The sequence below is a fragment of the Helicoverpa armigera genome, chromosome 23, assembly GCF_030705265.1.
Source record: "Helicoverpa armigera isolate CAAS_96S chromosome 23, ASM3070526v1, whole genome shotgun sequence".
Lineage (NCBI taxonomy): Eukaryota > Metazoa > Arthropoda > Insecta > Lepidoptera > Noctuidae > Helicoverpa > Helicoverpa armigera.
Window position 1 is genome coordinate 5,531,013 of NC_087142.1, and position 25,866 is coordinate 5,556,878.

Here is a 25,866-nt window from a genome sequence, read left to right on the forward strand (position 1 = left end):
TCTACTCGAAAAGATAAGCGAGTGCTAAGTCTCGCGAAGTGGTGTTATAACTAATTTTTTTTTCAAATAGAAACACAAACTTCAAAAAAGCGCTTTTTGGTTATTTTGGACAGGAAACACAGTGTTATTATTTTTTCTGCTAAATCTGTCTTATGATAGAGACCTACTCAAGGTTACACATAACAACAATAATTGTAGGCTGAAAAAACCTACATACAATATGATTAGCAGTAGCATTACTAAGAATGGTACCTATTATACTTACATTCAACTAAGCTTAGTGACTCACTGTTATGAGAAATGTGATCAAGTTTATAACAAAAACATAATAGTAGTTTTTGTATTGCTTTTTATGTGTAGGTTCTGCAAATAGGTATATCATAATTTGTTGGGATATGTTTGATTGATTTCTGACAACAATAGTGCAGTTTACATTATTATTACTTTATACCACGCTGGCAAGTAAGAAAGTTTCTAGTAGCAACTTACCTATGTGTCCTGTATGTTGAAAGTTGGTCGGCGCTCCGATCATGGATCTGTCTATTCTCCGCCGCGTGCGCTGCGCCTGCGCGGCTGGCTGGTAGCAGCACGCGAACCATTGCAGCCAAATTTCACTGCCGGTGCTCGCCATTACTATTCTCTAACGTCCACTTCACACGCGAGTCCTACTTAACTGTTACCACCGCTTAAACGCGGCACGGAATTCGAATTCGGAACTTGTAGTGATGCGCACTTGCGATCGCACTGTCGATACTCGACTTGCGCCACTGATAAACTCGATTGGAAAGAGGATTTGTATCTCAACGTCAAGGCTTTATGACGTCACTAGTTTTCAGATGAGCGCTGCGCCGATAATGTTGATCGCATGATTCCTCGATACCATCTGAAAGTAGAAACAGAGAACGTTACTTATCTATGACAATGATAACAAACGAGTCCTTAATGCAAGAAAAACATATTTGTAACAACAATAGTTTCTACAGCTTAACGATGTTGAGACCTCATTGAGTTAATCATTTGTGTGGGTAAATAGGAGCCTAATTAATGTAATGACTTCGGGCACAGCTAATTCGTTTGATCAATTAAGTGAAGAAAATAAGCGTAAACATGGCTGGAAACTAGCGTATCTTCACAGTCATGCTCGTCATCATCATTTTAATTCGTAAATAATTATTATAATAAAGTAATAAGCTGCGGCTACTAGATGCGTGTAGAATGAAAGCCGAATAAAAGTAGGACTTAAAGATTTTCTGTTTCCTAATTTTTGGTAGTATGCCTTTTTGTGTTCAGCTCTAATCTTTTTTTTAAAGAGATAAAAGGCTCAGGTTTAAGTATTTCACTTTGAATTATTCACGTCATGATAGATAAATGAGTGAGACTTATTAAGTACTTTCTTCACCATCATCCAATAACACAAGCTATTATAGTTAGAACTTAGAACGTTATGGAAATGGGTATAATACGTACGTATAGTGTGTTATCTACGCATTAGATAAACCGGTCACCACGGTTGTCGTTCCGTCATTTAGGCGACAGTCGACACAGTCACGCAGATGCAACAAGGTAACTCTTAAGTGCATAAGTACTTCGATTATGTGCAGGAAAGGTTGCATTTAGTGCACAGATAATGTAGCATGTTATACTTTTGTGCCTTAATCAGCTTCAAAAACTTTAAGATCCTAAAGAGTTGCCTTTCCATGCCCATTTAAGGCATGTACTGTTTCTGATTGGTGCTACATATCTTTTGAAATAATTCAGTTTCATGCCTGCCCTGGCCCTAATCGTTGTCTAATCCCTGATTAACAACAGCAGCTTATAATACCAAGAACCAATCAATCTTCTCTTATTAAAGTTACTAACACTTTCCTCACACCCTTCATCAGATCAGACCACGATAAAATGTTCTCACATCCAGTGCCCTCATGCGAGGATCACTATCATCCATCAGTTACATCACGTGGTATCATGTTCACACAGCTGAGCGCCTTATCCCGACAAGACAGATAAGTGCTTGACAAAACGTCAGATAAACTATCTGAAGTTTTGTCGAAGACAGCCAAGAATTTGTTGTTAGAATGAAGGAGCATTTGGTGTTCGTAGTGAGAGTATGAGACAAAAATATGTGAAAAACTTTTAGTAGGTATCCCTTTTGTTTCGTTTTGTACTTCGTGAAGTCCTTTTTTGATTACCAATTTAAGTATCTACTGCTCCCGTTACAATAAGTAATAATCTTATGTCTATCGCCTATGATAAAAATCTATGTACGTCAAACATATATGAATAAATACTTTCTCAATTGCGATAATATTGCCTTTCACATAAAGATACAAATCGGACTATTGTTACTATTATTCTAAAGTTTTTCATATTGGTCGCACGGTGGAGAAATTAACTAGTACAGTAGCAAACTATGAAATCTGATCGAATGGTTCTCTTAATAGACCTAGGTTCGGTCACGTTTTGCATTCACATTAATATTTATATCAAACAACTACGCGATTTTTCAAGGCAGGTAAGTTATAGGTACTACAAAGCTTTTATAGAATGTATTTAGCAAGTAATCGTTAAGGTAAATTCGTATGTTAGTCTACATAAAGTACAATTTATCTTAGGGTGTCCACTAGGTGTCGATAGTGGCCCGTCTCTCCGGATGCATTCGGCTGATGTGTCCAGCCCAGTTCCATTTTAATGTTGCCGCTTTTTAGCCTAAATCAGCGACTCTAGATCATATTACGGTATCCCGTATGCAATGGGTTTGTTTAATGACTAAAAGGCTACGTTCGCTCCTTAGCAAACCTAGAGCCTGGACATACCGACAATGGGTGAGGGACCAAGTTTGTGCTCCGCAGGTAAGGACGGGCAAGATGTACATGTCGACTACCTAATTTTTGCTTGAGTGAAAGGGGAAGAATCCCTTACCCCCCCGTACACAGTAGACACCCAAAGACGAACACCACAGGTTGTGAAGGTATGATTGTTCAAGGGATCTGGAGATGTGGAAACGACAAGGTAATGCCTTTGCCCAACTGTGGATGATTAAAGGCTAAAAATACAATTCAAACAACAATGCTTCTATCTAAGAGGTATAGCGTGTACAGTTTTAATCTCGACGTTTCTTTGTAAACTTGTACCTACATAGTTCATGCTGCTATGTCGAAAGACACCGCTTTAAGATAGCTATAAGCTATTTTTACTTGCTAAGAAACTGTGTTAAGCGTATTCGGTACGCTGGCCCCATTTATGATACCTGTTAACTAAAACTTCTCTTGAAACACATTGTAATAACGTAAAAAGAGAAAGGATTGATTTATTGTCATATTTTATCTAGCGAGCGCCATCTTGCTTGGATCTTTCGCGCCATGCCATCATGATCCGTAGGTATTCTATTTATTCAAATGCATTAAATAATAAAAGGTTTGTTGGTTTGAAGTTTCATATTAAGTTATTTATTGTTCGAATTTTAAGAAAAAGTTAGTTAATGAAACTGCAATTCTCTCGTACAAAGCGGAAATTACTTAAAAATCAATAATGCCTTGCCGAATGAAATGAGCGATTATAATTGTTGATTTTAGTGCTTCATGATTAATGGAAACATAGGAAATGTTATAAGCACTTACGTTTTATGAGTAGCTAACGTATGCACGGGTAACAACACGTGAGTTTTGAAAAATACAACCATTGTTCCTTCACTCAAAGCATTTCAGGCATTTTCAAAGCTACATATTTCTTTAACTAGGTGTGCACCTACTGTATGATAAGGTATAATAGTATACTGTAGGTTAACTACATTACATTACGTTATATACACTTATATTAGATAAATAATATCTTTGCACTTATATTGGAATAGATTATTAAAATACTCAACACATTCTTGTCATTTAAAAATTTCCACCGTGCCATAGAGCTATTGTAAACTTTTTAAATATCAAATAGGTACACGGTATCATATCTTATTGTTATTGACAGCCAGTGAAAGTAATAGGATCACTGAAGCATCACTGTCTGATAGACGATAGGGAAAGTAAAGCCGTCTGTTTGAAGATTAGAGATAGGGCTACCTGCTACCTTTGCTTTTTGTCATTGTTGGCAGCTACTCTCATTTAAAGTTTTTTTTTAATTCTTTGATGGAAAAGTGGCACTACGACGATTGACTTTGTGCACCCTAAAAATATTTATCGATTGTCTGGCTCTAATACCTATTGAATGATTTTTATCCTGTATCACAGTTTAAAAATATTATCTGGCCCTTCTTATATGTCTATGTATTTTTATCATACATACTTTAACAGACAGAAACTGTTTTGAATGAAACACAGGTTAACTTTTATTTACGTGAATTGCTTTGATCGGCATGATTTACATTGAGTCAGTAACTGACGTCAGTCCACTGACAAGTCAGTGCTGACCCGGCACTGCCATCGTGTAAATTGATTTGAAGTCAGTACAGTACTACTGACGAAACACTGACACTACACTGACTTCGTGTAAATAGCACGCGTCAGTTTTCGGCGCCTACACTGACGTCAGATACTGACTCAATGTAAATCAGCCTTTAAGTTATAAAACTTTGTGAAAATTACGTTTCATAATATCGCCACAACGTTTTTTGAACGTAACTGCATCTCTTTTATAAACTGCAAGCTGTTTATGCACACTGCAGGATGTAACTTTTTTTATTTCTTTTACGATTTTGTAAAGTAAGTACAGATCATACGCATTCAATGAGTGCAAATGACAGATCTTTTAAAAGGAATTAGTGATAAGTATCGGCAAATATATCTATGAGTAATTTTGACACAGAAGCAAAGCACTTATTAAAGTTTTGTAAGTAGGTTAGTTCCTAGTATTTAAATTTAGATTCCTTTATATTCTAAAAACGTTTCATCAATGTCAAAATTGAGGAAATATGCGTGCGCGCATAGAATCTAAATAGTAGAGACGTCAATACCGCATTTTATCAATACGTGCCGCCCATCATGGAATATCTTTATCATTATCCATAGAATAATTAGAACCTAAAGAAGTAGCAAACATATTTAATAATTTTTTTGCTTCTATCGGAGAAACTAAGAAAAACCCAACTGACAAATTGAAAACAGCTACTTTAGTGAACACTACAGAGAATACAATCTTCCTCAGTCCAATAGATCCTTATGAGGTGAACAAATTACTTAAAAATTTAAAAAATAAAAAAAGTCACGGAATTGATGAATTACCGCCTACATTACTAAGAAAATGTGCAGATGAATTAACCTTACCATTTTATAAACTATTACACCAATCATTTGAAGAAGGTACATTTCCCAATCTCTTAAAAATAGCTCTTGTAAAACCTATTCACAAAAAGAATTCTAAAACCGACCCGAATAACTACCGCCCTATTGCCCTCTTACCGACAGCTTCTAAAATATTTGAAAAAGCGATGTGTAACAGAGTTTATGCGTTTTGTGAAAAATACAATATATTTAATGACTGCCAAAACGGTTTCCGTAGAAACCGTTCCACTATTTTGGCTGTTTATAAATACATACAAAAAGCTCTTGACACCTTAAATGATAAAAAATACGCGATAGGACTTCTACTGGACATGACAAAAGCATACGACAAAGTACAATTTGACATCTTATTAAAAAAACTTTATAATATAGGACTACGTGGTAAATGTTATGACTGGTTCGTATCTTATTTAAAACACAGGGAACAAATAGTAGAAATAGAACATTACAATATTAACAAAAATGAAATAGAATTAATTAGATCTGATAACAACCAAATCTCCGCGTCAATACCACAGGGAAGCGTAATAGGATGTTTCCTATTTTTAGTTTATATCAATGACCTTCCTAATAACATAAATGAGCCATGTGTTCTGTTCGCAGACGACATATCTATACTTACGTCGTGCGAAAATAACGCAAACATAAATGATAAATTAAATTCTATATTAGATACAACAATAAATTGGATGACAGATCATAACTTAGAAATTAACTTCAGCAAAACCAAAATAATTCCATTCTACCCTCGGCAAAAACTTCCCATAAATATTAACTTCACATTTAGAAATAATAAATTAGAAAAAGTCGATACATTCACTCTACTAGGCCTAAACATTGACACACACATAAATTGGAAGTCACACGTCCAGAAAATAAGAGCAAAATTATCCAAATTTTCTTACGGCCTCCGCGAAATCAAAAAAACCACAGACCTTAAAACCGCACTAACAACATATTACGCATATGCTTACGCTTGGCTCAAATATGGTGTTATCCTATGGGGAAACAGTACAGACGCGCCCACGCTATTCACCCTACAAAAAAAACTAATTAGAATATTAGTAAATATTGAAGACACCGACAGTTGCAAACCTCACTTTCAGGAACTCAAAATCTTATCCCTACCCTGCCTCTATATATTTGAAATTTGTAAGTTCGTGCGTATGCACCCGGAATTCTTCACAAAAAGAGAGGACATACAAACAAAAATTTCTTTAAGGCATAAAAATAGGCTAAATTTACCAACGTCGCGTCTAAAAATGCACTCTGATAGTACTTTTGTCATGTCCATTAAAATATATAATAAACTACCGGAAAAAATAAGAAATTTAAATAAAAATACCATTTTTACCAATAAACTAAAAGATTTCCTTATACGCAAATGCTACTATAGTATAAACGAATATCTAAATGAGAAATAAAAGCTATACACTATTACACATCTACATACATACTTATATAAACAAATTTAAAAAAAAACATACAAACCGTCCCATTAGAAAACCTAATATATAATAAAGAAAATTACGAAATAAACAAAATAATAATTATATTTATGTATATATAAATATAAAAAAAAAACAACTTAGAACTACTAACTACTTAACTAATAATGATAATACATAGAATATAAACACACAGTGCTCTTCCTCCTCTCTCCTACTATTGTTTGCTGTGCCCGACAGGGTCCATAATTGTGACTAATATCTATAACCTACCAACAACCTGTAATACATTATGGTATGCAATAAAGAATTGAGAATTGAGAATTGAGAATTTAAGTTGACCATGATAAATACGTAGTAAATACGCCATTTTGTTACATATGTACCTAGATATGTAGCAAAAACTATAACTAAAATTATCCAAATTACATTTTCCTTTTTCCCAAAAAAATATTCAATATTTTGACGAAGGTCCTTTCCTGTATTGTTTTTGTACCTACCAAAAAATAGATTCGAAAAAGAAGTATGTTATCGTTAAAAGTTAATCCTTGGGCACGACCAGTAGTTAAATTACATTAATTTGCTAATTGGCGTTGTTACGTTGTTTGTTGCCATGCCTGTAATTGGTTTTCAGACGAATTATTTTAACAGCTGTCGCGAAAACAAACGGCCAGTGTTTGTGGTATTAGTTAATTACTCAAATTAATATTGTATAGGTATTTATTTGGAGATTTTTGGTAACTTGAAATACTTTTCAGGGTAAAACAAAGCCTTATTCGATTTCTAGACTGTAGTATTTCCAAGTTTTATTCTTAATCTTACATTACACGGTATATTTATTTTATTGTCAACGAAAATCGGGTTGACCAATCGTGTAAATCGTTACGCCCGAGCGACCTGTCGCGACCTTATTCCGATTTGTTTTGTTTAATCGATAAACGCTTTCGATTCTATGCTTCTTAACGATTTAACGGTTCTCAGGCGGTCCGATTATAGTGACGTTGTTTTTTTTAAGTTGAACAGGTTTTTGGTAGCCTACTTTTATGATTGCTGTCATAATGTGCAATACAATTTGTAGGGCTTAATGGGTTAAAATGAAGCAAGAAGTTCCTGGTAGATATCAATACCTTAACGTGTAATTTTTTGTTCCAATAGTTACCCACCAAATTGCCGATTTTTGGATTGATTTTAATACAATTTCGTAAGGGAACTTACCCCACATTTTATCCTGTTAATGTACCGAGTATAGACAGATAATCATTCGGTACGTATATAGGTTAGGTTACGTGGTGGCCTAGTGGGCAAAGAACCAACCTCTCGAGTATGAGGGCGCGGGTTCGATTCCAGGTCAGGCAAGTACCTACCAATGCAACTTTTCTAAGTTTGTATGTACTTTCTAAGTATATCTTAGACACCATTGACTGTGTTTCGGATGGCACGTTAAACTGTAGGTCCCGGCTGTCATTGAACATCCTTGGCAGTCGTTACGGGTAGTCAGAAGCCAGTAAGTCTGACACCAGTCTAACCAAGGGGTATCGGGTTGCCCGGGTAACTGGGTTGAGGAGGTCAGGCAGGGCAGTCGCTCCTTGTAAAGCACTGGTACTCAGCTACATCCGGTTAGACTGGAAGCCGACCCCAACATAGTTTGGGAAAAAGGCTCGGAGGATGACGTATATAGGTTAGATCGGGGTAAACCGCAATATGTAAAATTATAATTAGGTATGTAAGTAATTAGAGTAAAAATAGTTAGGACAGGACAATAACATTACCTATAGGTACTCGTATGTATAAAATTATTCATGTTTGTGTTATCGCGGGTCATTTTCGCGATATGCTCTGTGACCTCAGCCTACAACAGTCAGATAGGGAAAATAAATAGATAATAGATACCTAAGTACTTATTTATTTATATCTTTATGACGTGATGCGCTTTTATTTATTTAACTTTATGCAATCATACAATTACAAAGGCGGACTTAATGCCATGGGCATTCTCTCCAGTCAACCTTAAGGTGATGCAGAGATAACATGTTTTATTTTGTTTGTTTTATTTTATTTTGTTGTTTGTTGTTGTTGTCTTTTATTTTGTTTTCATAACTTTTCTCTTGGGGACCATAGACACATGGTCAGAAAAGGTGAAGAAACTTGGTCTGTAGTCATTTGTTTATGGCATGAGCGGATTAAAAGCCTACATTTTAAATGCCTGTGGAATTTCTATATTTTTTATCATGGCAGAAATAACTCAGTCTGCCTTTTATCAATACAATCGAAGTAGGTATAACAATTTTTCCAATAGGCCTGATAGCCATTTACACGCTAGTGTTATTATAAAAAATGCAATAATATACATATGTACATACCTCCTAGGCATATCTAACGGCTATTCTCTACGCTATTTCTCGCACCGCCATGATAACCAGTTCTTTTAACTGTAAAATATGAATTAAAACAAGGGATATATAAAACAGGAGTCTCATTCTTCAAGAAATTATAAGAGGGTGAAGTTATTCTTGACATTATCATCATTATCTTGATTAAAAAGGACATTTATTTAGGTGAATATGGTAAGGTTCATAATTGTTTGTATTGAAAACATTGAAGTTAGAAGTAAGGTGAACCACCTGTTTTGCATCTGTGGTGAGCAAGTGAGTCATCCTTTCGTTCGGGTATTGTCGGGGGTGCTCGGGACTTTTCGGCAATCCCTAATATAAACATCCAAGGTTTGGAAACTGTTTTCCTAATTCTAAAGGACATTTACCCTGAGGCCTGTTTAAATAAATTTTCCTCCGCAATTACATTTCAAAGCGGTTTTGACTTTTTGAAGTTAAAGTAAATTGCCATGATAATGTATTTAATGTGTGTTAGGTAACAAATAAATCTACTAAGTTTAATTAAGATAACCTTTAGAAAGTTTGTGCCATTGCATTTTTCTATTAGAATTTGACATTGTATCGGTATTTAATTGTTACGCGATTTGAGCCTTCACCTGAAGTGAACCTTAACCTGTTCTTATTTAATTATTTTTTTCTGTTAATTCAATTTGAATGCCAACAATTATACCTGTAATGGAATTTTAAAATAATTTTGCTTTTATTTTATTTATTAACACAGATTGGAGAGAAGTTTCTAAACTCAAACAAAGTAAAACCAACTCAATTTTCTTCTTCGTCACATTGAAAAGGAGCACAAAAAATATCACTGCGTAGTAATAAAAATATATGCACCCTTCGGAATTGCGAATTTGGTCCCCTTCGTCTCGACAAATAATAAGAATTAATTGTGTTGTTAAAGAAAGTGCCTTTACTATAAAGGTTCTAAAGGTGCTTATTCAATTAAACAATCCTTTCTGTATGTGTGGCTAATTAGCTCATCAAGGTGACTGGCCGAGGGTCCCTGCTCGTATAAATGGATTACAATTTTATGGCTGATTCCTACACACACCTGATGTTAGACCCGTGAATGTAATAGGAAATAGATATGTTGAATTAACTTCTTTCTGTCTGACTGTAACTCGTCGGCGATCTTTAAAAATTAGGCGGGTCTTATGGCTTAACTGGTTGTAAGATTTTTAACATCCAAATACTTTATTTCGTAGTTAATATACGAGTGGGTATCTATGTTAAATTGAATTTCACACGATTCAAGTACCTACCTATCATCGGGAACATACCGTCTATAACTCCGTTCTTATTTATGTAGGGGAATCATCATCATCATCAGCCTATCGCAGTCCACTGCTGGACATAGGAGATCGATTTTCGGCTTCTCGCATCCAGCTCCAGCATGTAGGGGAATGCAGAAATATAAAAGTTACTCATAAGTGATGAAGGAGCGTTCCTTACATACCTACCTACACCCACAGGATACGTTTTGACGCGATAATATCTAGACAAACGACTCCTGGTAGGGTAGATAACGTCCAGACGTCCACTAAGGGACCCAATCACAAAGATTTATCTTTTCGCGTACTTCTTGCCTTTACTCCTCAGTATTTCTTGAAGTTTTTAAGAAACATACAAATATAATAAGTACACAAATACATACTTAACTTTGCCAATTATTATTCTGTGTTCGTAGGAAAGTTAAAATCAAAATTTTACGAATTAACAACAAGAAAAAAAATTTTGGTATCCCTGTCTGTTTGAAAAAGGGTCTGAATTTTGTATGTATACTCTTGCATGACTAATTATTTCAAGTCAAATACTTATAAGCTAACTCTAACCACAGACAACTGTAGAATATGCGGGTGTTTTCGAATCGATTAACAGAATAATCGATACTAACTATGGTTTCGACCATGAACTGGCGGGAAAACTTGGCTATTTGTAATGTAAATGACGCTCTCTTAGTTTTAAAATACAATTTGTAGCTAGCTATTAATATTAATTTTATCAATAAAAGTCTTTGTTTGTTAATATGCATTATGGAAGACCTTTGCTTTTTGGTAACCTTTTTTTATCTGCTCTATTTTCTTTTTTTTATTAATATTGCTCTATCAAATGAACAACACATTTTGAAGAAATCAATAAATGAACCCTGTTAATAAAGTTAATTATAATTATGTATGTTAAATGTGAGATAGTCTTTGCCAATGATTGGCACAAAAATACTATTTACAGACTCTTGAGGTATTTATTTCGCAATGGATTACCTCTATAAGCTATTACAATAGATCTTTTCAACAGCCGTCAAGAGTGATCGTAATTTAATTGCGATAGCCAAACTTGAGTCATGTGATGAGATCACAACTGTAAGTAACATACAAAAAATATAAGGTCAACAACCAGTTTACAATCAAGCATAACATTAGGACGTATTTTCCTACATGGAAGATTTGCAAAGTAACTAGAGGTATGGCCAATTTTGAAAATATTGTCGTCAGTTCGGTAGACGTCATTTAGTCATTGCATCATCATTATGTATCCACTGATTTTCGGATAAAAGTAATTAGGTACCAATGTAGGTCCTTGGCGATTGAACATCTTTGACAGTCGTTAACAGCCAGTAAGTCTGACGCCAGTCTAACAAAGGGGTATCAGGTCGCCCGGCTAACTGGGTTGAGGAGGTCAGTTAGGCAGTCGTTCCTTGTTAAACACTGGTACTCAGCTGAATCCGGTTAGACTGGAAGCCGTCCCAACATAGTTCGGAAAAGGCTCTGGAGATGGGTGGGTTCATGGCAATATTACTATCGGAAAAGTATGAGAAGATTTCTGATCAGTTTCCCGGCGAAGCGAAATTAGTGATCGTGGATTAGCTTGATACTCTCGTACATTGTTATGGAAAATGTGAACCGATTACACCAACACTAATCTTAATAACAACGACTCACTTTTAATTCTGGTTCGTTATTATTTTGCACCTGCACATACAATGGCATGACTATAATCGTTCACAGACATAATAAGTGCAATAAATATGACATTTACCTGTACTATATGTAATTAATACGTAAATATCCTCAACATTTTTCCTTCTTTGTACTTAATTTAATAAATAAATTGGCAACACTATAATCCGGGTCAATTGCGTATATTGGCTGCAGATTTGAGACAATTTAATTTTAATTGAGTTAATACGATTATCGTGTGATGTAAGTCATAATGTTTGTTAAATAATCATGTTTCGCATGTAACTGTTAATGTTTTGTTATAATGTTTCGTGAGACTGCAGAGCAGGTAATCTCTGAATCGATCAGTTGTTGCCACTTTGCCAGCATATATTATTTTATGTATGTAGATATGTGGATAATACCTTTTAACTCTTGAAAAATTATTGTTGAAACAAATATAAAGCCTAGGATACCTTAGAAGAAAGCATATTTTTCTGCATCAAGAGATGTTATGGCATTCTTTTGGAATCATATCTGTAAAACAAACATGACACTTCAGAGGCCATCAGTCAAAAAAACAAATCATTTATCCCTTAAATAAAGCTAACCATAATAGGCATTGTCAGTACCTACGGAAATAGAAATTATATTATGATAATAACCCATCTCTGCCTAATAGTTTTTCCTTCTAACTTCCTAGTTCTACATCATCAGTCAAACTTCATCGCGTCTTCATAAGCGAAGACAATACGTTATCTGTGGTCCATGACTCACGCATTGTTTGGTCGCGGCGTGCCATAGATTATGCGCGTAAACACCAAACAGCCGTGTAGTCACAGCTAAGGCTTATTATCTTATTAATTTACTGGACCGCCCGGCTTCGCCTATGTAAACCTTCCTTATGTTTTTTTCTGTATTGATGGAAACTGAATCAAAATCCACCAACAAGGTGGACAGACGATCTTATAAAGGTCGCCGGAAGACGCTGGATGCAGGTCCAACCGGTACCTGTGGAGATCTAAGGAGGAGGCCTATGTTCAGCAGTGGACGTCCTATGGCTGAGATGATGATGATGAATTAAAATCCGGTCAATAGTTTTTGAGTTTATCACAAACAGATTGGGAGTGCTTTGTTTTACCTAATTTTGTGACATATTGCCCCGTGGCTCTGCCCTTTGTAAACTAATTTGCTTTAATATTTTTCCTATTCCGGAGCGCTATGCAACGTTAAGACAATTTCCTGTTGTAAATGCTACGGTTTTCCTGTAGACAGGCCTTTTAGGTCAATATTATGTTTGGCATGGAAAATATATTGCAACTTTAAAGGTAGGACGTTTCAAAACTTTGACATTATATATCTATTTCAAGAAAACACAATTTTATTGAAATACTATGAAACAGTAAGCATCGAAACGAGTGTAACATGTTTTACGTTTAAGGTTAGTTCAGACCGTGGGACTTACAACTAACACAATGATTCGTAAATTATGAATGAAGCCAATGTGTGTGAACTAAGTAACGTGAACGCAACCTACCGTTTGAATTTAGAACGGATATCATGGCGCGAGCCTAAGCAGATTACGGAAAAATGTTTATAAAGCATCTTAATTTTTGTGTCAATATAGAAGTAGGTAACTACATACAGTTATTTACATACCTAGTAAAACAATTTTTATTATTAGGAAGCATATTTTATGATAATCAATGTTGAAGACCTATGTATATGTGTGTTCACTGGTTAAAAGCTATCAGTAAGTTTTATAGAAAATCATATAAGCATGACCGTATGAGTCCGTTTTTTAAAAATTGAACTAAAATAAACTTAAGAACTAAACATTCACGAATTAAATTTCTCAAAAAACAAATCCAGCTCAAGGAATGTTTAGTCACAAGTTTAGTATCGCCTAAACAAGGCACACAAAAAACGTCCTTGCCAAAGCAGGTTGGGCCAGCAAAATATTACGGTGAAAGAATTTAGTTCACATCGTGACCTGTTCCAAGATAGCTCGAGTGTTCGAGCTGCATGTCGCAAGCCCATGAGGAATGCTCGCTTGCAAGATCAAAGGAGGACGGATAGAAATAGCCCACCCCCCGGTTACCATGGCAACCGACTCCCGCCTTCCGACGAATATTCCAGAATTTGTACGCGTTACTTACGACTTGCGACTATTTGTGTTACACTAAAATTGTAACTAGGTATGGCTTTTCAATGGCGATATTTTCATTTATGAGTTAGAAAATATTTGTGTACTTAGATGTAATGGTGTATTTTTTTCGCAATTTAGGCACTTTGTTCGTAATTTTTTCTTTTTCATCGTGGTTTGGTTAATTGATACACTTGCATACCATTAAACGTGGGAGATAAATACCTTCCTGCCTAATATCTAAATATCATCATCAGATATAGAAAATAGATAACTTATCAACCACAATCTACGAAAACGGGCAGATTTTTCTAGAATTCATCGATGCAACGTCATATTGAAGAAAACTTAAGTTTCTAACTCGACACAGTTTTTATAAAACTATCCTGTATTTCAATAAAACCAAGCTGGTATAAAATTGTTATTACATGAGTAATATATCAGTTTCTCTTGGGAGCATTGAACAGAGGCGTCGAATGTCAGTGTTATATTGTCATTTCCTTATTAACAACACTACTATCGACTGTTCAACAATCTACATTTCAACAGCATCTAAGTGCACCATTGTTATAAGTATATAAATAAACCTCAAATATTTTTTTCCTACTAACTTTAGTATCAGTTTCCGGTGCTCTTCATAATTATACGCCGATTATTTAAAATAAAAAATACTGTTTAACTAACTCACTATTTACCTAATTTGTATTGTTAAACAAACCTTTAAAAAATATAAAAAAAGTTTCGTTCAATCAGATTGTTATTTTCTTCAATGAATGCCAAACTTTTAAAAAGGATTTTTCATCAGGACTTGAAAGAGGAATGCCCGAAAATTATTCATGGCTATTATAAGAGCCATAAAGTCTACGCTTTAAAAATCGCAGTTAGACTCAGTTTTATAGCAAAGTACACAAACTACCCCTAACTTAGCCTGTAATGGCATATTCCGTATTATTTATGGGGTCTAGCATAAAAGCCAAGTAATTTTCTCCATCTTGGCATTTTACCAAATTCTGAAGGCGCCGTTTCCAGTCAACCATTCAAATAGCAAACTACCTATTTAATGTTAATCAATCAACTTTATATTCTCAGATTATTTGTGAAACTTCTCAATAATTCAAAGTCTCCGGTATTCCGCAAGAATTGCAACCAAACCGTAAAAGTCAGACACTTTCGCCGAGCATTACTGCAACAGTGATTTCTCAATAAAACAACGTGGATGACAGTAATATTGCAAATGAGAATCTTGCGTCGCATCCATTTGTGGTTACCGCAATAGATATGAAAAGGGCAGGAATATCAAACTTTGGGGTGGCACCCTAGATATCACTACATTGCAAAAAACAAAGTCCTCTACTGGGTCTGTCTCTCTGTTTGCAAAACTCAAAAACTACTACTCGGGTTTTTTTGTTCAGCTTACATCAATAGGTAGAGTGATTAATACGGAAGTTTTTGATAGATAGACAGTTTATTTTTGTTCCCGCTCAAAGACAGGGTACGTCGCTAGTTCAATCTACAATAGCTCGCAAGTGAATAGCCACTATTGTTCTGAGTGCAAGCCTGGCTGCAGTCCAGGATATGTAAGACTCAGTTTATTATTGTATGACCGAGATAGCTTTGAAAGCAAAGTACTCTGGCTAATATAAACATTATTACGAAACTGGATATCACGTTCATTCTTTGACCACGCTCAATATTGTAATGCACGCAACGCCATTTAAAACAGTGTAATAGGAGACACAAGTTTTCATTTATTTTAAGTAAAAAAAAAAATCAATGCGGATGCTTTCACTAAAAAACTTCGAATATCTGTTAGTTGTCCAAGTCATCGAATACCAATAATTAATCTACATCGCTGCTACGATTATACCTCAATTCATTGAAAATGATGAATTGAATGACAATGTCACGTTTTGTAGTCTCTAGGTCATGGAACGAAGACCTGATTTTGTCATTTTGTCACAGACTTGCATCAACAGAGAGCATTTTGCAGCATCATCTCATGGACACAGCTGCAGAAGCAGTTTGGCAAATGTTGCAATAAAGAATAATAATGCACGTTCTTTTTTATGTAAAACGATTCAAAAAATTGCTTAAGTGCCGTGTCTTGTTTCACGTTTCTAAACCGGTTTAGTTTTGGTTGAAAAGACGAGATAAAAACTGAAATAAATCTTCATGAGCACTTTCTAACTGAAAGATATGCTTATTTTCAAGATTTTGAGTTGATTTATTCTTGTTATTATGCCATTGGCTGTCTGTTATGCATTTTCCCTTACTCTTGGCCCCATCATCACCTTTCTGTCCTTTATTTATTCTCTTCTCCTTCTTGCCATCTTTTTCTGATTCCATTGGTATTCCTCCCTGCATATTTGTCATTCGTTTAGTTATGCCTTTTAAGTTCATCTGTTGACACGAAATCGATATTGACAATCGAACAAGGGGCGGGTGAGCAAAAAAAAACCATGGGACTGATTTGATTTGACACCTTATGCTGTTACACTTAAGGTTAATTTTCCGTTGAATCTAAAGATTTACGTCAATGCCAGCGAGTCTGTTGCTCTCAACAATGGCTGAGGCTTGCACGTCACACATACTCCACCATTGTTAGTGAACCCGGCGCCTTATGCGTGCACAAATTTTATAATACACCTTTGTGTTAGTCATTGCTAGGATCATAAACGTTAACGTAAAACTACCATTTTATGCATGAGAACTCAGAAACATTGAGTTCAAATGCATTCAAATTGATTTGTGGAGCTTTTAATGAATCGTTTGTTTTACGTTTTCTAAGATAAGATGGCATAGAATTGTGTAATTATGAAGGTTGTTTTTTAACAAAAACTTGAACTAAAATGCTAGTAATCTTTCCACGCGATCTCAAGGCGAGATGATTTCTAAATTATATCGAATTAATTAATTATCACGTGTCACATTATGGAAAATTAGGATTTGCAAATAGCTATGATTTATATTGACGATAGCATGCTGGGGAATATTTCAAATATCTAACCACAACCTTGAATTAATTTAGTTTATTAATTTCAAAATTTTGAAATTATGCATCTTAAACTCTAGTCCTAAAATTATCCAAAGCGAACAGAACAAGGACTAATGTTGATGAGGAAATGATGAAACTAACTCCATTCGGAATTATTATTTTAGAGATACCAAAACCTTAGAATAAGATAATAGAGAATAATAGAGAATAAGCACATCGACCAGTACTCTCGTTGTGAAGAATAGAGATTATCTTATGTACAGAAGAATAGGATGATAGGAATGTCATCTCTGATGATATTGACTAAGAAGCAAGATGATGCTTCTATACCCATTGAATTATTTACTGGGAATAAGATAAAGCAATACATGAGGAAAATAGCTACAAAAACAATAAGCATAATATAATGTGCATTATGCAAATAAGTATGACACATGGGAGTTGCATGCCGTTTTACAAAATATCAGCAAAATATTGAATCGGTTTGTGCAAGAAAGAAGATTGTCTTACGTGTAATGTTTTCAATACTTGAATTAGGTTTTGTTTTGTACGTGAGTCATTTAAGTTAAGTTTGTTTGGACGTTGAACTTCTCTGAACCGCGTACTTGCTACTATGACTAATTCCTCATTCACATTGCTTGGTACTTCGCTGAAAACTACAACAACAACAAAAGTGGCAAGCTGAAATCACTTATGCCTTATTTTACCTGTTTGTCTAATAATACTTAAGACTTCTTCATTTTGTCATTAAATATTGCATTTGCCAAATCAATTTCGACAACAAGTAGACTTCCTCTAACGGTAAAAATATTTTGATTACTAGAGACAGGAATTTGAGATAATTTGTTTAGGACTAAGTAGGTAATACAATTTTATCTCTGGAAAGAGATAGGTGGAAAATTGGAAACGGCCGTTAGACTTCTTTAGTGGTACGCGAGGAAATATTAGAAATCCGGTTGTCTAACACTGTATTATATATACCTACTCACAGCAAAGAATACGTTAAACGATGATGCTAATAGTCTAGTAAGTATATTTATTGCATAATTTGGGATTGCATTCATGACTATTGTATCATCAAACAATGCGATCAAAGACAATAGTAATATAGTTTTGAGGAAGTAAATAGCGGCGACATTGAAACCTGTTGATGTTAAACTCCTTAGTTGCAGCCATGTTAGATACTAATCAATATACTTAGTTGCTCAATCGTTTATAGTGATGAGAAAGAAGTACTTAGTAATAATGCCTTTTAACCTTTCTTTTACTTCCTCGGCATCATACAGACTGAATAAGAATTGCAAATAAATATACGTATCCTCTCTTTGCTGGACTCTCCTTAAATATTAATACGTGAACAGTGATTGGTTTAAAATATTGGTACTAGGTATTTTCAATTTTTTGCATGTGTCTCTTGAATAAAGAAACATGTTCCTTTAATTAAGAATTTTCAACAGAAGAGCTATCCCAAAGTGTACAATTTGTCCAAGTTTCTCCGTGTGAACAATGCTTTTAACAAGACTTGGAATATTATCATCTTCATCGTCTTTAAAGCTAATTGTTTCACGGACATTATCATGTCCCTTCCCAAATGTATCTATTCAAGGAAGTGTCAGTACGATATTTCGCATCGTCCACTTAGCATACAGTACCGTTTCCGTCGTCTATTGCTTTAACTCTGTGTTGTGTTAATTTTGTTCCTGTACCGTTGTTCGGAGTTCACCGTATCTTCTTCTATTCATGTACTGAATACATTATATTCATTATACGTGTTACGATCAATCTTTTTTGAATGGCTAGTGTGGGTTTCGGTTTCGTATTTTTTAGTTTAGGATTAGGATTGCTGAATTTCATTTGCTTCGTTGTTTTTTTTTTTTGTTGCTTAAATTAGGATCAATGATTAGCAAATAATTTACTTAATTGGACGTTCATGTGTGACATAACAAATGAAATGGACCCGAATAGCACTATTCTGATTTTTACCATAAGCAATTATTTGAAAGACCTAACATTGGAAAACAAAGTTCCGTAATTGATATACCTTATAGTCACCTACTTATAAGTAAATAGACCACAACGGGTAACCGCATGTTAGTCACTGGGTGTACCGATGATCTTTATAACATAAACACGGCAGCTATTAATCACGTCGATGTCAGACATAAACCAACTGCCGAACAAGAATTCATTGTAACACATTTTAAATATTCAGAATTTTCAAATTAGAAAATGTGTAGTCTCACTCATTTTATTCCACAAACTAAAGAGATGGCTGACTATAGTAGTCAGACAAGTTCAAAAGAACACATAAGTAACGGAATTGTAGCCGCAACGTGCTTTCTCGGCAAACTATCAACTTTTAATGAAACGAATAAATCTTTTTAGCGTCTCTCTTCGAAATGAAATGTTCCAAACAGTACAGCGACATTTAAGTTTGGTGATGGAATAAATATCCTGTCACGTACTAAGAAAAATCAATATACTTACGTATATAAACGAAATCCTCGTGATAATATTGGAACACACACTGATGTTAAAGTTACACGGTTTAATGACACAAATACTTGTATAGTTTGCACCGTTGCTTGTTCAACAAATAATGGATTAAACTATTAACGTTTGTTTTCTGATAATAGTTTAGAAGCGACGCGAAGAGGTGCGCCCTCCCTTCACGCGGACCAGTGAGCGACTGATGACGTGAAGTGTGGTGCGCCGGTTGGCTTGCACCGGGCTACACAAAGTCGTAACAGCAGAACAAATTGGTAAGCTAATATGTGCACTAAGTTCTACAACTTAAGGTCTAATTTAAATGTCATCGGAATCAAGTTCTACTGCTTTAGTTTCGCCCCATATGCACATTGTGTATGCCACGGTCGTACACACATTTCTTTGACTCAAGAGAAAAGGCGAAAGGACATTGCGGCGAGTCTTGAACGTTCGACTTGTTTGTTTGGACGTAATTTAATAAATCTGAATGTATTAACGTTAACTTGATAAATGCATTTTGGATCCTTATTTCCTACTACTTTTGCCTTTTGATTAAGCAGCTACTTTGGTATATTTTTATTGATGTAGGTATGTACATGCCTATTTATTCTTAGCTGTGTTTCACAGTATTTTTATTAGTCTTGTCACAATTATTTCATGAATATCTGTTTCATCTCAGTGTTATCCGCGGATCAACAGTACATATTTATTCTGCATATAATCCCTGATCCCTCTCTAGATCAGGGACACCCTATTTAGCGAGCATTTACATTATGGCGAGAACATCACATCTAAGTGTTAGTCGTCACTTGTTTCAGCTGGGTTTTTATAGTTCTTTAGAAATGGTGTTAAAGAATTTCTTATTTAGGTATGTACAAAATTGGTCCACTGCAATATTAACCTCCAGTCATCAGATTGATGTTAGCAACTTCAGCTTTTTGCAAATCGTCATTTCAGCTTGCTGGATGACATCATTGTCCTACCTAGGTATATAGCGTTTGGCTTTTCCACGATCGTCGCTCAAGAACCTTTAATCAAAAACATTAAACAATCCTGTTGTTTTCTTCCTCGAGCGTTTATCACTGTAATTTACTGGGGATTTCTATAACCTAGCTATCCGCTTTTATGTGATTGTAGATTGAAACTTACTGTTGACATAATTTATATGGTGCTAATGTCAAAATTTAATCAATAATCGCAAACTAACGGGTGCTTGTATCTCTAACTAATGTAATGTAATTAAATTCTCCTTTTATAATTTAACTAGCTGACCCGGCGAAATTCGTACCGCCTAATTATTGGAGGCATATTTAGTAAGTCACAATACTTTTTAATTTTTTTCCTTATTTGCTTACCGTTTAGACCTACCCTGGACTACAATAAACATTTTAAACCAAAATCAGCCCAGCCGTTCTCGAGTTTTAATCAGACTAACGAACAACAATTCATTTTTATTTATATAGATAGAAGATAGATTAATTAATAAACTTATATTCATTGTTTTTCCCCATAGTTTTGACTGAAGTAATGTTATAAATAAGTATTTTTACTCTGTAACTTATTGTTAATGGTGTGCATACATGTAAGTAACATATTTACACTGTAAACACGTATATGAAACTAAGCAACTATACTTGTTTTGTAAATATGTTGTTGGTTTGCCTGAATAAATAAATAAATCGGTTGTAGAAATCACTGCTAGTTCAATTTTCTAAATACCTCTGCATCCGTTGTTTTGACATTTACCCAATGCGAGTTATGTCAAATTCTAATAAGCAAATCCGATAGTTTATTGCAATCGACCGTTAAACTGTGGTTAATCATATCTATTGAAGATTTAACTATGAGTTATAGGCCGTTTTTCTCCACATTAGTCGCCTGGATTCCTACAAAGGCTGAGGGAAAACGAGGGAAGTCTATAGGTGGCATAGTGAACATGTGGACCAGTGAATAGTTTTCTACATGAACGCAGCTATGCGCGCGCGGCGCTCGATGCTCGCTCAGGTGGAAGAATCCTGTGACCAAGAGTACGTGAATAGTAGGACTCTAGGGGACATACTTTGGACAGATCTGTTATATTTTTTAAGTTAGAGTTTTAAGTGCTCAGACGTGGTTCGTGTTTAGACCTAATGCATTCGTTTCTGCTCAAATACCTATCTTGGCCTCTATAACTTCTAATGCTATAACTATAGGTGCTTAGTTTTAAAGAAAAAACATAATTTAAATTAATAGAAAACAGTGACAAGGGATACTGGGTAACTGAGTTGAGGAGGGCCAGATAGGCAGTCGCCTCTTGTAAATGGTATCTACTTAGCTGCATCCGGTGAGACTGGAAGCCGACCTCAAAATAGTTGGGAAAAGGCTCGGGAGATGATGAGAAATTAATGACAATAGTTTACTCAGCTATAACTAAATTGAAGCACATTGAAGTTACAACAATTTTAGACGCTAATTATTAATCCGAGAGTTGCTATGAGGAGGTGTATTATGGTCACCTTATTGAAACATCGGGAGGTTCCTTGGGAGGTCCAAGTTTGTAATGAAAAATTTAGACATAAGGGTAACGTAGCCAAGTGAAGCCAGTGGGCTTCATATAGGCATCGAACCGGGTATACCTTGTTTTTATGCGTAGGGATGATTAAAATGTACTCAGGTATGCTACACCAGTTGCCTTATACAAGCATGTTTTTTACATAATGAGAAAATAATCTCAAAATTATGTAATGTTTATGTGTCAAAAATATCCTAATTATCTAGAACACAATTATACTATTAGTAATTGACCGATAACTCTAATATTTGTGAACGCTATCTTCTTATCTCAAGGACCCTGGCTAAGTAACAGTCGCTAGGATCGCGGACAATCTATAGTCATCCAGCATTAGCATATTTTTATCTTAGAATCGGCTTTGCCCCAAAAATTACGACATTTTTAAAAATAACAATACTAACCAGTCTGATTTTAGTGATGACGATAATGCCCTTCTAGCCGATTGTCAGCCAAGGCTCTTTATTCATATGTATATGGAGATCAGCCAACTGCGTAGAACATATCATAGTGCATAAGCATTTGCGCAGACACAGATGCACTCCCTATACCTTCACTCACGTAGCCCAATGGGACGACCGGAGAGAGATCAGGAGCAGGACCAACATTTACGTGATCTGACTAATTCACTCGCAACCTATAAATTGAACTCCATCTCTCCTAAGACCATTAGACATAACATAGCATCAATGCACCACTGAATGACACTACAATAAATTAATTTTTGAAGTCCAGGTTTTGCTCTCAAAAATTCTAGTTGCATAAGATAAAGTTCTAGTTACATAAGACCAAAGACCTTACTATATAAATTCCGAAGAAAATGTTAATGAAACATTTACAATGTGTATTAAAGATAATACGGAGTTTAGCCTTCAGAGATAAAAAGAGTATTATAATAATGTCAGTGTAAATAGTATATATGTAATGTTATCATGAAATAAGAAGACTTATGTAAAATGGACCAAGTTCTTTGGGCACAAGATGTGTTCGCATTTTTGAGTACTAAGTGGAGTAATAAGACTGGTTTTGTTTTGTACCAGTTTTTGAGAACGAAAGGTACCTGTTGTCATCATATTAAAAGGTGCTTAATGCAAAAGCGTTGGCACATTACACGGGTGCTCTCTCTGTTCTTTCATTCTCATAGTCTGATGGGACGGCAATCCTGTGGATAGGAAGGAAGAAGAAGATATTTAGAAAACAGTACTATCAGATTTGACGTGTTTTAATAGAAGAACTTAACTTGACTCACCTTTTCTTTCATCAAATGACCCTATCACTATTGGAGCAACGTGAGGAAGTGTCAGACTTGACTAAAACCCACCATATTCCTTCTAAAGCCCTTGTAATTTTTATTTATTTATTTATTTATTTGCATCAGGCATCTAAGGCCCATAGAAAATACAATACCATACTTAAATATAATAACATTAAATTATAATACACTAATACATAATATATAAACAACTTAAAAACTAATGTACACGAAGCGTCGGCGTCGTGTTACGCTGCGAGGTGTCGCGTAGCCATCCTCGGAACCTCCGAAATGCGACACCCTTCGGCCAAAACTCTTCCTTGAGGAATGTCTCGACGTGATGAGTTGGAACTCGCACCATGAACGAATTGAAGTTCGTATTGTGGCGCGACTCCAACTTCGCCACCCTCAAGGTCCAGTTGGTCTTGGACCGGACATACTCCACGATCTGCTCCACCGTCGTGGTGTGATGTAGACGGGACACGTATAACTGCGTCGTTGGTACTGCAGGACGCAGCAGGATGTTGGGTCCTGTTTGTGCGGTACCGCACTGATTCCTACAAGGTGGCCTCTTTTTTCTCCTTTCTACCTTTATGAAGCCATCCTTGTCGCACGTGTCCTTCTTAGGACCAGTCTGTGGCTGTGATGTGCCACGGGTTTGTTTACCCCCTTTTCCTTTAGCCCGCTTTGTTTGCGTCACAGCGGGCTTGTTGGTGGCTGCTACTGCTGCGTAGGCGCGTTTGGGGGTCGATGTTCCTACGCAAGGTTCGGCCGTAGGTGTTGACACGGCAACAACGGCGGCGGCGGGGCGGGGTGCATCGTCAGCGACATCGGCGATCGGTGACGCACTCGAATTCGCCGACTCGAAACTGATGACCGACGCATTTTGCGCCCCGCGACGAGTATTCACATTAATTACATCCAATGCCCCACTTACAGAAACAGCGTTGCGCAACAACGCCACTTCACCACGCAGGTCATTGATGGTAACTTGTGATGCTTCCATCTTGGACTTCATATCCTCCAGGCTAGCCTTGAGACACGTGATATCTTTCAACAGCCTGGTGACATCGACGTGATCGAACGTGACGGGAGGCAACTTATGTAAGTCCTTCGCCACGAATTCAGGCACGTCATCAGGATCAGTCCTCTTCAGCAGGGAGATGATGTCCTGCAGGCTCTTGTCGCCACCGTCCCTTCGGCGGGATGGCATCTGCTCGAGTTGTCCGAGCGACGTGAAGAGCAGCAGCTTTGCACTGCAAACCTCCTCCTCTTTGTAGGCTGATCTGCAGATCTGCACGATGCTGACCTCATCCATATAATCAATGGCATGATTAATGAATGCCAAAACTTCGTTGGCGATGAGCGGTTTAGAACTCATCGCGACTGAGACGGGCAGCGGCTAATGCCGCGCAAAACGCGAATATAATATTCGTATTGTGCAGCGGAAACGCGACCGTTCTCGAGCGCGCATCGCACTACACTGAGGGCCACGGGCCACGGTAACTCTTTCGAACAATCCCGCAGACCCGCTTGACTTGCCTGGATCCAGTTCAAGCGTGTTCAAACTAGCACGTGCTATGTTTGTCATGCTTGCACATAAGGACTATAATAAGGCAAGGATTTGGATTACCATTCTAATCTTTTATCAGATCGTACGTGACATATTAAACATACGTAATTGCTTTTGTTTGATAGGTTTGTCTAAGGAAAATATTCAGTTTTTATCGGTGATCGACAGTCAATCATTCTTGTCGATCAAGATTGAATATCAAATTATTGTGATCAAACATTTTATTGAAAAGGCCTATGCAAGCTGTATGTAACGAAACATGGAGAACTTTGCGAAGTCTTTTGGTGAAGTACCAGTAAAAAACTCCATGGGTAGACAGCTTTTTTTGAAGTGAAGTTACCAACGTAAATCATGTTAACGGAATGCTCCCTTAAAAGCCATAATCAACTTTTTGCTTAGAAGCTTGATATTTACTTAGGTCATAGTATAATAAATTGAGACTCTTAATACTGTGCCTAGGTCAATATGACGATGCCCAAGTCTTGACAACAACAACTTTAGGTCTTCATAAACCAAAGTGCAAAAAGTCGCGATGAGAACAAAGTTCACAAATTAAAGGCATATCTTCGAAATCTCAGATCTAGACATAAAATAGGCGAGATTAAGATAAATCCTAGCTCATTAAACATGAATTAGTAGTCAATTCATGACTGCTACAGAGATAAGATTAGACGAAACTCAGTGCTCTGAGGAATGGGTCGTATACACGGAGTAAGGAAAGGTAAGCGGATATGCCATAATGCACATTAGTCAAGCCGCTAGACTCTGGCGCCTTCTTCTCGACCAAACTCGTTCAGTGGGCTTGACTAAAA

At 36.1% G+C, this 25,866-nt stretch overlaps 1 protein-coding gene across 1 annotated transcript in view; it reads right to left on the minus strand.

Annotated features, from left to right (window-relative positions):
* LOC110377261 (CDC42 small effector protein homolog) overlaps positions 1-19,906 on the minus strand; it is a 31,182-nt gene extending 11,276 nt beyond the window's left edge. The window contains exons 1-2 of the mRNA XM_021336077.3: positions 19,682-19,906; positions 490-883 (exon numbers count right to left, since the gene is read on the minus strand). Coding sequence (XP_021191752.1) covers positions 490-631 — 142 coding nt within the window. The 5' untranslated portion in view covers positions 632-883; positions 19,682-19,906. The remainder of the gene's footprint in view (positions 1-489; positions 884-19,681) is intronic.
* Between the last annotated feature and the right edge of the window lie 5,960 nt (positions 19,907-25,866).